The following is a 13,111-nucleotide window of genomic DNA, read 5'->3' on the forward strand; positions in this document are numbered from 1 at the left end:
TCTCTCACGTTGATGTTTCTCTCTCTCTCTTCCTCCCTCTCTCCCTCCTGCTCTATCTGAAAGATAAATGCAAAAATATCCTCTGGTGAGGATAAAAAAGAAAAGTTATCTGCTCTTACCCTTATTACCCTTCAGAGAGGATGCCTACAGGGCCGGGCTATGTTCTCTTGAGCTCATCATGGAACATCTCAGCCTTCTGCTTCCATCCCCTGGCCTGGGCTCCTCTTCTCCAGTGAGGAGTCTCCCATCACTAAGAAGAGAAAAGCCTAAAGTGTCCCAAGTTGACTGTCTGAGAACAAATGTTTGTCCACATATGCACTTGAACTTGGCCATCTGGGACCTATTTGCCTCGTAGGTAACCCTCAAGCTCCCCATGGCTGTCCTGGGTTCTCATAGTTCAACTACTTGGACGGTCCTTAAGAAACATCCAAAATGCTAGAACGTACCAGCTCAGGAGGCAAGGAGGCCCACCTACAGGTGCCCACTGAGGACTTATTAAAAATGTGGATTACTGGCCTTCACCTTAAACCTTGGGAATCTGCAAATCTCCACTGCCGGGCATGGGGTCTGGGAATCTCCATGTTATAGAAGCTTCCACAGATGATTTAATAAGAAACTTGTTTGTGGGCTTCTCGTCTGGTGTCAGGGTCTGGAGCTTGGGAAGCACTGACCTTTTCCATCCTGCCAGTAGCCTTCAGGGGAAAGGTAGATAGCAACCATAATTACCTTCGTTTTCACCTACTTCAGACCCTGGGAGGCCAGGTGTTTTAACTCAAGGACACGTGAGCGGATGCCAGTGCTGGGGACATTGAGTCCACTAGCTCTGAGGCACCAACTTCTTCACTAAAAATATTTCCCTCTTCCCTCAAAAGCGTTCTCGTGCCCTGCACACTCGGTACCCAGGCCTATTAATTTTCCTGCCGCACTGGCTGTTGGAGCTCCTGGCTTCCTGCATATTAGGGCTCCAGAGGAATCCAGTACTTTTGGGTCCCATCCGTAAAGCTGTCAGCCAGACACTGACTGTAGAATCCACTCATCCTGCCCTGGCCAGTTTGGCTCAGCGGTTAGAGCGTCAGCCTGCGGTCCGGAGAGACCTGGGTTCGATTCCCGCTAAGGGCATGTACCTCGGTTGCAGTTTGTCCCCGGCCCTGGTTGGTCGTGTGGGTGGCAGCCACTCGATGTGTCCCTTTCACATTGAGATGTTGCTCTCTCTCTCTTCCTCTCCCTCTCTCCCACTCTATCTGAACAAAAAAAAAAGAAAATGGCAAAATGTCCTCGGGTAAGGATGAAAAAAAAAAAAAAAGAATCCACTCATCCGTTCGTGGGAAGGGAAGGAGCAGAGAGCAGACCGCTAATGTTTGGGGTGTGGAGGGGCGGGGGCAGAACCAGCTGTTGACACAGAAGCTATCTAACCTATGAGAAGAAAATAGGCCGGTTTTGCTCAGCGGTTAGAGCATCAGCCCGTGGACCAATGAGTCGTGGGTTTGATTCAAGTCAAGGGCATGCACTTGGTTGCAGTAAGATCCCCAGCCCTGGTTGGGGTCCTGTGGGAGGCAACCAGTTGATGTGTCTTTATCACGTCGGTGTTTCTCCCTCCCTCCTTCCCACTCTGAAAAAAATCAATGGAAAAATATCCTCAGGTGAGGATTAAAAAAAAGAAAAGAAAATAGGCCCAGAACCCCACCCCACTCTTCTCCTCAAGCCCCCTTTTCTGGCTGCGAAGCTGTTTGGTAATGGTTTTTGCATGTACCCTCCCGTCCCCAACAGGGCAAACACACCTTTGAAAGGAAAATAGGTAAGTAAAACCAAGCAGCAAACTAGGTTTGGGAAACATTTGTGGCAAGTGTGAGTTTATGTACATCCTAGACCATGAAACCAAAATGAGAGGTCAAAAGCAGAGAATTGTGGTCCGGCCAGTGTGGCTCAGTGGTTGAGCATTGACCCCTGCACCAAGAGGTCACCAGTTCGATTCCCGGTCAGGGCACATGCCCAGGTTGTGGGCCCATCCCCAGGGGGGGCCTGCAGGAGGTGGCCAATCGATGTTCTCTCTCATCGATGTTTCTCTCTCTCTCTCTCCCCTTCTCCCTTCCTCTCTCTAAAAATCAATAAAGGAAAAAAAAAGAAGAGAGTTCTTTGCAGGGCTCTGAATGTAAGCACTTGTGTGTGCAGAGGAGACCATCAGCGCGTTCATGGAAAAATGAAGTTGGGTGGTCACTGCAGTCCTGTGGCAGAGCCTCCTAAGTAAATGTTTTTTTTGTTATTGCTGTTCTTTTTAAATACTGCTGTGTTTTATTGCTTTTTATTTATTTATTTTTTAATCCTCACCTGAGGATATTTTTCTCTTTATCTTCAGATAGAGTGGGAGGGAGAAAGAGGAAGAGAAAGGGAGAGAGAGAGAAATCCATGTGAGAAGGACACATTGACTGGTCGCCTCCTGCATGACCCCGACCAGGGCCGGGGACAAACCGCAACCGAGGTGTGTGCCCTTGGCCGAAATTGAACCCGCGACTCATTGGTCCGCCGGCCAACGCTCTACCGCTGAGCCAGACCGGCCAGGGCCTGAGAATATGTTACCATCATTTCACTGCATACTCTGTATTCCCATTGCTCTGCCGGAGAAAGAGCCTTTAAACCACCCTCCAAAAGGTACCTGACCTGTTCTTGAAAATTTGCTTTAAATTAAGTTGTAGCTTCATGTGTGTATCATATGTTGTGTGTAGGACCCAAAAGGGACATTTTCTCTGACGAAGGAACATGTTGCTGGACAAACCATATTGGACAGGTGGCTTCCTAAAGAACTAGCATCCATGAGAATCGGTTCGAGGGTGCAGCGCTGCGTGACACGTATAACACATTCATGATCTCATTTTATCATCACCAGAGTTCCCACGAAGTAGGTGTTACCTCCATTTAACACATGAGAAGAATGAGACCGAGGGAGATCAAGTGACAGGGCCAAGGGCCTGGGCTAGTAGGTGGCAGAGCTTGGATTCCAGCCCAGGACTGTGTCTCCAGATCCACCATCGATGTCCAGCCAAACACCCCAGAACTGGCACAGGGCTAGGTGCCTATTCAGCTTGGTTGTAACCCATACCCGCTGTTAAATATTCTGAATGCCACCTCTGACCGATCCAGGCTCCTTCCACTTTACTACTGCACCATTGCCCTTTGAAATAAATTAGGAAACGAATCAAATAATTTGGTTAACTTTGGGGAAAATTTCTCCCACTAATGTAAGAGTCCCTTCTTGGTCCCACCTCCCAAAGGAATGCCCAGCAAGGTGTGTGAATATTCCAAGGCTGCTGGAATCAAGGCCCACAGCCTGGGGGCCTCGCAGTTCTGGAGGCTGGGATTCTAAGATCGAGGTGTTGGCAGGAGTGGTTTTTCCCTGACTTGGAGGGAGAACCCGTTCCCTGCTTCCCCCCTACCTTCTGGCAGCCTCCCCGTCCTTGGTGTGTACATGGCTGTCTTCTCCCTGTGTCTTTTCACATTGCCTTTCCTGTGTGTGTGTCTATCCGTGTCCAAATTTCTGTTCTTTAGAAGGACAGTAGCCATTTTGAACCAGGGTCCACCCTAATGACCTCATTTTGACTCGAGTAAAGACCCTCTCACCAAATAGGATCATATCCTGAGACTCCAACATATCTTTCTGGGAGGACACAATTCAACCCGTAACAATGAGGCAGCCTCATAGAGCAGGTTCCTTCCCCTCACTCCTGGCCCCGGGTGGCTCTTTGCTTCCCTCCCATCCTGCCCATCTTCCCTTCTGTTCAGCAGGGAAGGGCAAACTACAGTGAATCAGCTGACAACCAATGACTACATGAACTTGTTCTTCCTCCTCTCATCCCGCTTCCCTTCATCTCGTGCCAATGCGTGGCACTTTGCCCGGGCAGTCACTATGCCCTGCATGCACCGGGAAAAACACAGGTGCCAGAGCCAGGCGGATCTGACATGTGTTAGCCTGAGGTCTCAGTGTGGTTGCTTTGGGGAACATCAAATGATTTCCCTTGTCTGAGTGCATGAATGTGCATTGGGGTTCTTTAAGTCGCTGTTCTCGAACTTTTCCCTCCACAGACCCCCTTAAGAAAGACTGCCCTTTTCATAGAAACACACCCTAACCACCCAGGGGGGGCACTGGAAGGGTGACCTCCACCAAGGAGAGGTGGGTGGAGACTTACAGCCTCATTCCTTGTCCCCCAGATCCACCTTTCTCTTGTAAGTTGCACCGGCCACCACCACTGTCACCACATCAGGCTCAGGGAAGGCTGTGTCTCTCCTAGCCCTTCTTCCCAAGCAAGGAAGAGAAGCTTGCCTTAATTCTCCACAGCTTAGCTCATTCGAAGCTGCAACATTTATTCAATCGTGTCAAAAGACCCAAAGACCAGAAGGTTAATAACGTTTCTTTCCAAAGAGCTTCTAGATATAGTTGTCTGGAAACTCAGGCCCATCTTCCATGTCCACGGTGGGTGTGTCTCCCCACCCTGCACCCCTTCTGTGGCTCCATGATTGCATCTTTGAATCCAAGTGTACACTCAGAGTCAAGGTCATAGACGGGAGCAGGCTCTCTCTCCATCCAGCCCAAGACTGGCCTTCCCAATCCACAGTCCCCTCTGCTGAGACCGACCCCCACGTTAGTGCTCACTCCCGTCCGGGAAGGCCCTGCCCCAGAGCCTTGTCTCGGGGAGACCACATCAGAACATATAACCCAATCTCTATGCCGAAATAAAAACTCTCCATAGCAGAATTGTCTTACCTTCGAAGCCCTTTTGATGCCCACTCTACCAGTGCGGACTGCGTTCCCACAGAAGACGCCTCCCCGTAAGTAGCAGGGACAACAGGATTCCTTTAGAAGAAACGTGTGAACCGATTTTGTCCTTCTAGGAAGTGGCGAACATTGTTGTATCGATAGGCTGTTAGAGCGAAACGGATGTAGAAATTACTCAGGGAGGTGCAGGCCCTTGTTCTGTAGACAGGAAACGGAGGCCCAGGACGGGCAAGTGCTCTTCCGGTGCTGGCAGGTGGCAAAGGTGGGGCTAGCATCCAGCTCTCCTGGTGCCCAGCCCGTTGCTCTTTGAGACCTTGATCCATGCTGTCTGGCAGAGCACAGAGACAGCCCTGTTACAGACTCCAGTTCCAACAGAGACCAGGTCACAGCGATGGGGGTGGAGTCCTGGCTCATTGGTGAGTCCACAGTGATAATCCCGGATGAAGGGCTCTACCCCCATGAATGTAACAACAGACGCCAAGTATTTCAGGGGTTCCCTAATGCACATCAGCCCATCTCTGGATGCCACTTAAATCACTCCCTTTCTCCTGCCTCCACTTGAGTCAGTGTAGTCACCATCATTTTATCATCCAAATCCACTCATGCCCTCAGAACAAAACCCCAGGTTCTCAGCAGGACTGGAAGAGTCTGTGCTCTGGTTTTATCTTGCTTTCCCAGCTTCTCTCTCTCCGCTCTGCCTAGAGAACATTTTCTCCCATCTACCTCGGTGGTTCTCAAACAGGGGATCCTACCCCCTAGGAAACATTTGGCAGTATTTCGGAGACTATTTTTGGTTGCTGCACCGGCATCTAGTGGATAGAAGCCTGGGGCATTACTGAACACTCTACAATGCACAGAACATCCCCCCACAACAAGAAATTATCCAGCTTAAAATGTTTATCGCTGAGGTTGAGAAACAATCTCTGGAACTCCCCTGAATACCACTTTTTCCCAAAAGCCCTCTCATGGTACTTGATACTGGTCGAGGGCCCCTCCCTCCACTCGTCCCTTCTCCTTCACAGCCTTGGCGCTGGAGTATCTAAGATAGTGTAACATCTGCTTCTTCACCCCACAGGCCATCAGCTCCGAGATGGAGTTTGGTTCACCTGCTCCCAGCGGCCTGTGCGGTGCCCAGTGAGGTCAGGGAGCCCTTTTGGCCTTGAGGACTGGAACACGGGGAGGCAGTTTACAGCGGTGACCTGTTCTTTCCCAGGGGTTTGGTGGGTTCCAAAGGCTCCAGATACAGACTCACAGGTACCCATGGTCAAGAGCAGTCTTAGGAGCCTGGCAGGAGTGGGTAGATGTCATAACTCTGCCACATCCTAGCCAAGTGACCTTCAGCAGGTGACTTAATTTCTATGGAACTGGGTTTTGTCATCTGTAAAAGAACCATAAGGAGAACCTGTTTCATAGAGTTATTGTGACGATTAAAAGACATGGCATATGTACGGCATTGAGTGCCACCTCCGACACAGGGTAAGGGATTAAAACTGAGATAAAGGAAGGGCAGTGGATGACCCAACCTATTCTAAGGGTCCACTGCAGCCCCCACACCTTGGATAATGGGCACAGGAACCTGGAAGGAACATCAGAAAACTACTGATCAACCTCTCCTCCTCAGCTCTAAAATGTGCCTTAAAACATCCCAGCTTATCTATCCCATGGGCTTGTTACATGGACCCCAAATAGCTCTCAAGCCAAACTAGAGAGGTGCCCCAAAATCACATGTAAGCAGGGCAGGGGCAGCTTTCCAGACCCTCTCTTACCTCCTCTACCCAGACCCTCTGAAGCGCTCTGGCCTGGCACCCTGGCTCCCCTGGTTCCTTATCTGGGTGGCAGCCCAGCCGACTCTAGATCCCTGGGCTCTGCCCCTGGCACGCCACACCCTGTGCCACCGGGCCCACCTCCCACCGGGCCTAAGCCCTAGTCCATAGCCGGGATCACACTTCCCACCGGATCTGTAGGGGAATTCATGACATTTCCATGGAATGAGTCCCAGAAACTGATTGCTATCATTCATTTTGCCTGGGAGGGGGGGGATCTTTTCCATTTCCAGGCCTCTTTGCTCCCCACTGCCCCACCATTTTAGATGTTCACAAACTTAAAAAATAAAAAACAAAAGAAGAAGGTCCATTTCCTCCACTGCTCAGGTCAGCAAACAAGTGCGTCTGGGTGGAAAGCTGGACCGGAAGAAGACCGATATCACATCAGATGGGGCACGGGGAAGCTACAGACGGGAAGTCTGTTAGCTCTGGGGAGCCCAGGCCCCCACAGGTGGCAGCCAGAGGTCCACACGCAGGACCTCCTGACAGAAACCCTCCCTGTGCAGAGCTGTGTGAGCACCATGGCAGACCCACGGGGGGGGGGGGGGGGGGGGGGGGGGCAGACACACAGCTGGGGGAGGAGAGGGAAGGGAGCTGGTGGCTCAGCTCAGGATCAGCCCCCTGCATGTCCGCGGATAGAGATCCTCTGTGACGACAGCCGCCCACGCCCAGGCCCATGGGGCTAGCAGCCTGTTGCTTTGTTGACTTGTTTGGCTTTCTGCCCTGTGGCCAGTGAAACCTGATGGGTCAGTTTCTAGATCTGGGCCGATTCTCTTCCACTTCCTGGTTCTCACACCTTCAACTTGAAAAACTGTGGTGCACCTCCCCCCAACTCTGCAAAAGGATGTTTGTTTTGTTTTGTTTTGTTTTGTTTTGTTTTGTCTTGTCTTGTCCACAATGAAAAGTCTGGTCTCTTAATCAGCCATTCTGATCCCCAGGAAGTTCTTTTTGTTTTTTAATGTAGTTTTTATTTTTTATCTTTATTGTTGAAAGTATCACAGATGTTTCTCCCACACTTGCACCTTTTCCCCTTGTTGACCCCCTCCTCCCTGCTCCCACCCCTCTCCTGCTTTCCCTGAACTATGATCCCTAGGAAGTAATTTAAGGGATCAAAACATCTGACGATTAAAATCAGTGACCTGCCTCTATCCGAAGACAGTTCTCCCGGCGTGGAAGAGGGGCACAGAGGGGCAGTGTGCCCGCACCCCGCCACCCAGCCAGGTCTGCGCAGGAAGGAGCAGCGTTGCCTCCCAAGGGGACGCCCTCACCAGGCAGAGGTGGTGGGGAGCTCTCTGGGGTCTCTTTTATAAGAGTACTAATTCCAATCATGAAAACCTCACCCTCATGACTTAGTCACCTCCAAAGGACCCTCCAAATTGGAAATTAATTTTCAACATATGAATTTTGAGGGGACACAAACATTCAACCTATAGCACCCTTTTCATAAGGCTTAGAACTCACTCTAATGACCCCTTTTTCACTTGATTACTTTTGTAAAGACCCTATTTCTGAATTAGGTCGCATTCTGAGGTGTTTGAGGGTTCAGAATCCAACATATCTTCAGCAGAGGTAGATGGCACAATTTAACCCATAATACAAGACTAAGGAACATGTTCAAGGTCACACGGCTTGTTGGTGATGAAACTGGGTCCTAGATCCCAGGATTATGTGATGACACATTTTATGGCATGAACCCCCATGTAGAGCCCCAACACTCCTAACCCTTCTCTGGATGGAGAGAAAGGCCCACAGAGACATTCAGAGCTGCTGCTGCTGCTGCTGCTGCTGCTGCTGCTGCTGCTGCTGGGTTGATGGCTTTTCCCTTCTTGCTCTCTCTGCAGCCTGCCTGCTCCAGGCTGAGCTGGTGAACTATGAACGAGTCAAGGAGTATTGCCTCAAAGTCCTGAAGAAGGAAGGGGAGAACTTCAAGGCCCTTTACCGGTCTGGTGTGGCCTTCTACCACCTTGGGGACTATGACAAAGCACTGTACTACCTGAAAGAAGCAAGGACCCGACAGCCAACAGGTAAGGCCAAGGCTGATCTCTTCTCATCGTCAGCTCTTCTGGCAGCGTGGGGGCCTTCCCATTGAGACAGACAGCACAGGGCTCAGTTGGGTGCTAGGACCTGGAGTGGGGAGAGCACACAGCCCATGCATCTGGGGGTCTGGATTCCAGACAGCTTGGGCACCTCTTCTCTTCAAATAGAATATGGAATTCTTTGTCTTTTCTAACCCAGGATTCAGCTTTCTTATTCGATAAATACATACTGAATTCTTTTTTTAAAATATGCTTTTATTGTTGTTGTTTTTTTTGAGAGAGAGAGAGAGATAGAAACATTGACATGAGAGAAACATCCACCAGCTGCCTTCTGCACGCCCCTCACTGGGCGTTGAGCCCCCATCCCGGCATGTGCCCTGACGGAACCAAACCAGGACCTCTCAGTCCATGGGACGATGCTCAGTCCCCTGAGCCACACTGGCCAGGCCATACTGAATTCTCATGATAAACCAAGATTTGTGCTGGGCACCAGGGATGTGGATGAGAAAATGTGGCCCCTCCTGTTGAGGAGCTCACACTCTGGTTGACAAGGCAGCATACAGAGGAATCATTTGGGTGTGGAGCCCAGTATCTTCCAAGAAGCATGCTCTGACTTCTGCAGTCAGGTCCCAGTCCTTAAGGCTGCATTATCTGTACTATTCACTTAAATTCATGTCCACTCGCTCAGCCATTCTGTCGTTCCACAGATACTTATTAAGCAGTTACAATGGCCCAGGAGCTATTCTAGGTGCTGCGTAGATAACACTGAACAAAAGAAAGCTGTGACCTTCAAGGAGTTTATGTTATAACAGAGGAAGATGGACAAACAGATAACGTAATATTCGGTGTGTTCAGTGCTGTGAAGAAAATAAAGCAGAGTAAAAGGACGGAGAGTAAATGGGATGCTATTGTAGTCCTGGCGGTACGACAGAGCATCTCGAAGAGGTGACATTTCAGCGGTGACTTTGCCTTGATATGGTTGTTCGTGGAGCCAATTTTTTAAATGCACTTCTTTCAAGAAGTCTTTAAGAACTTTAGGATCAATTTGCAAATCTCCAAATGTGCACCTTTTTCTTCCTTTTTGTAAGAATACAAATATCTTTATTTTTATATGTTGATGAGTTTTCTGTATATCACTTGTGCTCCCCCAACAGTACTGTAACCCACTTGAGGACTAAGAACCGGACTCATTCAACAGAATTTTCTTGAACACCTACTATATGCCACCCTGTTCTGCATGCCATGCTGGCATTTTTGAGTATTCCCCAGCACTCATGTCTACTTCCGGAAGTAGACACCGCAGGCAGCCCTGTAACGTGCACGCTGGTCCGTGCAGAGCGGGGCCGCTGTTCCGTGTCACACCCGCTCACTCGTTTAAGAACTGGGATTGGGGAGAATTCCCCAGTTTGAGGTGAGGTGGTCTGACTCTACTTATAAGGACAAAAATAAGACAATGAAGCAAAAGTCATTTTAAACTCTTCAATTTAAAAATTACAATCAACCAATATTTATTTAGCATTAGATTAAGCTCTTTTCGACTGTTGGCCCTCACAGCAGTTTCATGAGGAAGGTACTGTGAGCCCAGGACAGGCGGGCTTTGGAGTCAGTCACCGCGTGTCTCCCTGGCCAGCGCACTCCACCTCTCTGGGGCCCAGTTTTCCCTGGCGGCACAGTGAGGGTGATGCTACATACCTCGCAGGATTTTTTTTTTTAATCTTCACCCGAGGACATTTTTCCATTTTTTGTTCAGATAGAGTGGGAAAGAGAGAGAGAGAAACATCGACGTGAAAGGGACACATCGAGTGGCTGCCTCCCGCACGACCCAACCAAGGCCGGGGACAAACTGCAACCGAGGTACGTGCCCTTAGTGGGAACCGAACCCGGGTCTCTCTGGACCGCAGGCCGATGCTCTAACCCACTGAGCCAAACCGGCCAGGGCTACCTTGCAGGATTTTAATGAGGGTTAAATGAGCTAACATGGCACAAAAAGTAGGCATTCAGAAATGGAGATTGTTTCTTTTTTTTTTTTATAATCCTCACCAGAGGATATTTTTCTATTTAGCTTCAGGTAGAGTAGGAGGAAGGGAGGGAGAGAGAGAGAAACATCGATGTGAGAGGGACACATTGCTGGTTGCCTCCTGCACAACCCCGACCAGGGCCGGTACAAACCGCAACCGAGGTTCGCGCCCTTGACCGGAATCGAACCCACGACTCATTGGTCCGCTGGCCGGTGCTCTAACTGCTGAGCCAAATTGACCAGGGCTGGAGGTTGTTCCTTGCAGACAAGACAGGAGACTCAGAGAAGTTGGTGACGTGCCTGGGGTTAAACTCTAAACAGAGCCTCAACTAACTGTGCTGCCTCAGGAGCACTGGGGTACGCCGTTTCCCAGAAATGGAGGGAGAACACATCCTCCTCTTCTCTCCTTCCTGTCTGTCCCTGGGTCGGGGTGACCCGTCCACATTAGCTAGGGAGAGGCCCTGGAGGAGAACGCCGACGTCCTGGTTCCCCTCGGCCGCCACGGACCTTGGCCGAGTGCGTCTGACCCGTCTGTCCAGGATCTGCAGAGACCTGGGAGTTGCCCTCACCCAGTGGTCCCTAAGGTGTGTTTCTCTCCTCAGACACCAACGTGGTTCGGTACATCCAGCTGACAGAGATGAAGCTCAGCCGATGCTCCCAGAGAGAGAAGGAAGCCATGTAACTGCAGCACCTCTCGAGAAGACTGGCGCCCAGCCCTGGACTTGCAGGCATCCCCTGGTGGAGAGCCCCTCCCTGGGCTCTAGTCCTTCCTCCCAACTTCTTCCTCAGCCCCCCTCATCTCTTCCTCTATTGCCCCTCAACGCTGTCTCCTCCTAGTGTGAAAGGAGATGCAAATTTGGGATCTGGTGGGTTGCCCCGACAATGGTGATACCCTCTTCTCTAGGAGGTCAGCCACTGAGAGGGCCCTAACTTCTTCGGGGACAGCTGGGGAGGACTCTCCCAGGCCAGCAATGCCTGGCTGCTGACAGAGGCAGGTGTACCCCCAGAGGCAGCAGGCACGGAGCCCACGGCTGGACCCTTCCGCACCTTTCTGATGGACCGGGGCATCTCGAGACAACTGTGACCAATCCAGGGATGAGACAAACACCTGAATCATTGGCTAAGCCAGGAGAGAGACTGTGAATTTGTGCACTGGACTCCCCACCCCTACCCGCAGTAACCTCAGCCCCTCCCTCCCTTGTTGTCTTGGCTTGTGCTTTCTTCTCTCCCGCTGGGGATCTGAGACTGTGCCAGGATTCACATGCCACTGAAGCCCACTCTCAGTGCCCTCTGGTGACCACACATGCCATTCTCCCTAGCAGGCAGCTGGGACAGCAGAAGGGCAGGGCAAAGTGGGCCAAGGGTTGACCATGTGGGCGATGTGGGGAGGGAGAGATGACGTCTAGAGGAGAGAGCATTGGAGAGACGAGGACTAAACTGTGGACTAATTAAGTGTAAATAAAAATAAATGAATGGGCAGCCGTTCCTGTCATTTCTGTTGGAAGCAGCCCACTTCCCCACTTTTACTCCCTCCCCCAACGTGCTCAGAGCTACTGAAGGCCAGGCAGGATGGGGTTCCCCAAAGCAGTGGGCCGTTTGTCCAAGGTGCGCAATGTAGGCTGCTGCCGTTGTGCTTCTCGAGTAGGCTGGGGATGGGGCGGCTGCCCAGGGACTTGGCTTCGCGGGACTTCGTGGGCCTTGAACTGCCTCTGTTTGATGACATTAGCTGGACTCAATATCTAGCACAGAGAATGTGTTCAACAAATATTTGTTGAATGAATAAATTATGACTGCAGACTGGCTCTCCTGCCTTAAGCTAATTTTATCCCAGCCTAGTCTCATGATATCTATGCTCTTTATGCCATGTTGCTTCAGTCCAGTGAGAAACATTTCCCGAGGGCTTATCGTTTGCCTATCATTGTGCAATACTCTGTGGGACACAAGACGGAGTCCTATGGAAGAGTGAGAAATACTCATGTGAGATGGTTACCAATGACACCTTTAATTTATATGACGCTTTAACGTTTTTCAAAGCACTTTCATGTATTTTTCGTGTGATTAGTGAAAGAGACGGTATTGTACAAATTAAAATATATACAGATGCAATAATGTTAATAGTTAGCATTTATTAAATGCACTATCCTCAGATCTTTACATGTATAATCTCATTTCTTTCATGCAATTACCTTATGAGATAGCATTTCTATTTGATGGATGAGAAAACTGAAAAGCAGAAAAATGAACTATCCCAGGGTTGCATGGCCTTGAGTGGAATAGCTGGGATTTGAACCAGGTCTGTCTGACTCCAGAGCTCTAGCTATGAACTGCTCAAAAGTGAGTTGCTTCTCTACAAAGTGTATTGAGCTGTTACAACATTCAAGAGCAGGACCGTGTGTAATACGCTGAAAAGCTTTGACTATGTCAATGATGGTACATAAGCTGCCTCTTGTATTTAAAGTGCCCAGAGCAG

At 50.1% G+C, this 13,111-nt stretch overlaps 1 protein-coding gene across 1 annotated transcript in view; it reads left to right on the forward strand.

The window, feature by feature from the left end:
- Positions 1-12,725, forward strand: part of TTC9 (tetratricopeptide repeat domain 9) — a 30,179-nt gene extending 17,454 nt beyond the window's left edge. Inside the window, exons 2-3 of the mRNA XM_036272425.1 lie at positions 8,430-8,612; positions 11,244-12,725. Coding sequence (XP_036128318.1) covers positions 8,430-8,612; positions 11,244-11,323 — 263 coding nt within the window. The 3' untranslated portion in view covers positions 11,324-12,725. The remainder of the gene's footprint in view (positions 1-8,429; positions 8,613-11,243) is intronic.
- Positions 12,726-13,111: the final 386 nt, after the last annotated feature.

The sequence above is a fragment of the Molossus molossus genome, unplaced genomic scaffold (genome assembly GCF_014108415.1).
Source record: "Molossus molossus isolate mMolMol1 unplaced genomic scaffold, mMolMol1.p scaffold_m16_p_1, whole genome shotgun sequence".
In the NCBI taxonomy this organism is placed as follows: domain Eukaryota; kingdom Metazoa; phylum Chordata; class Mammalia; order Chiroptera; family Molossidae; genus Molossus; species Molossus molossus.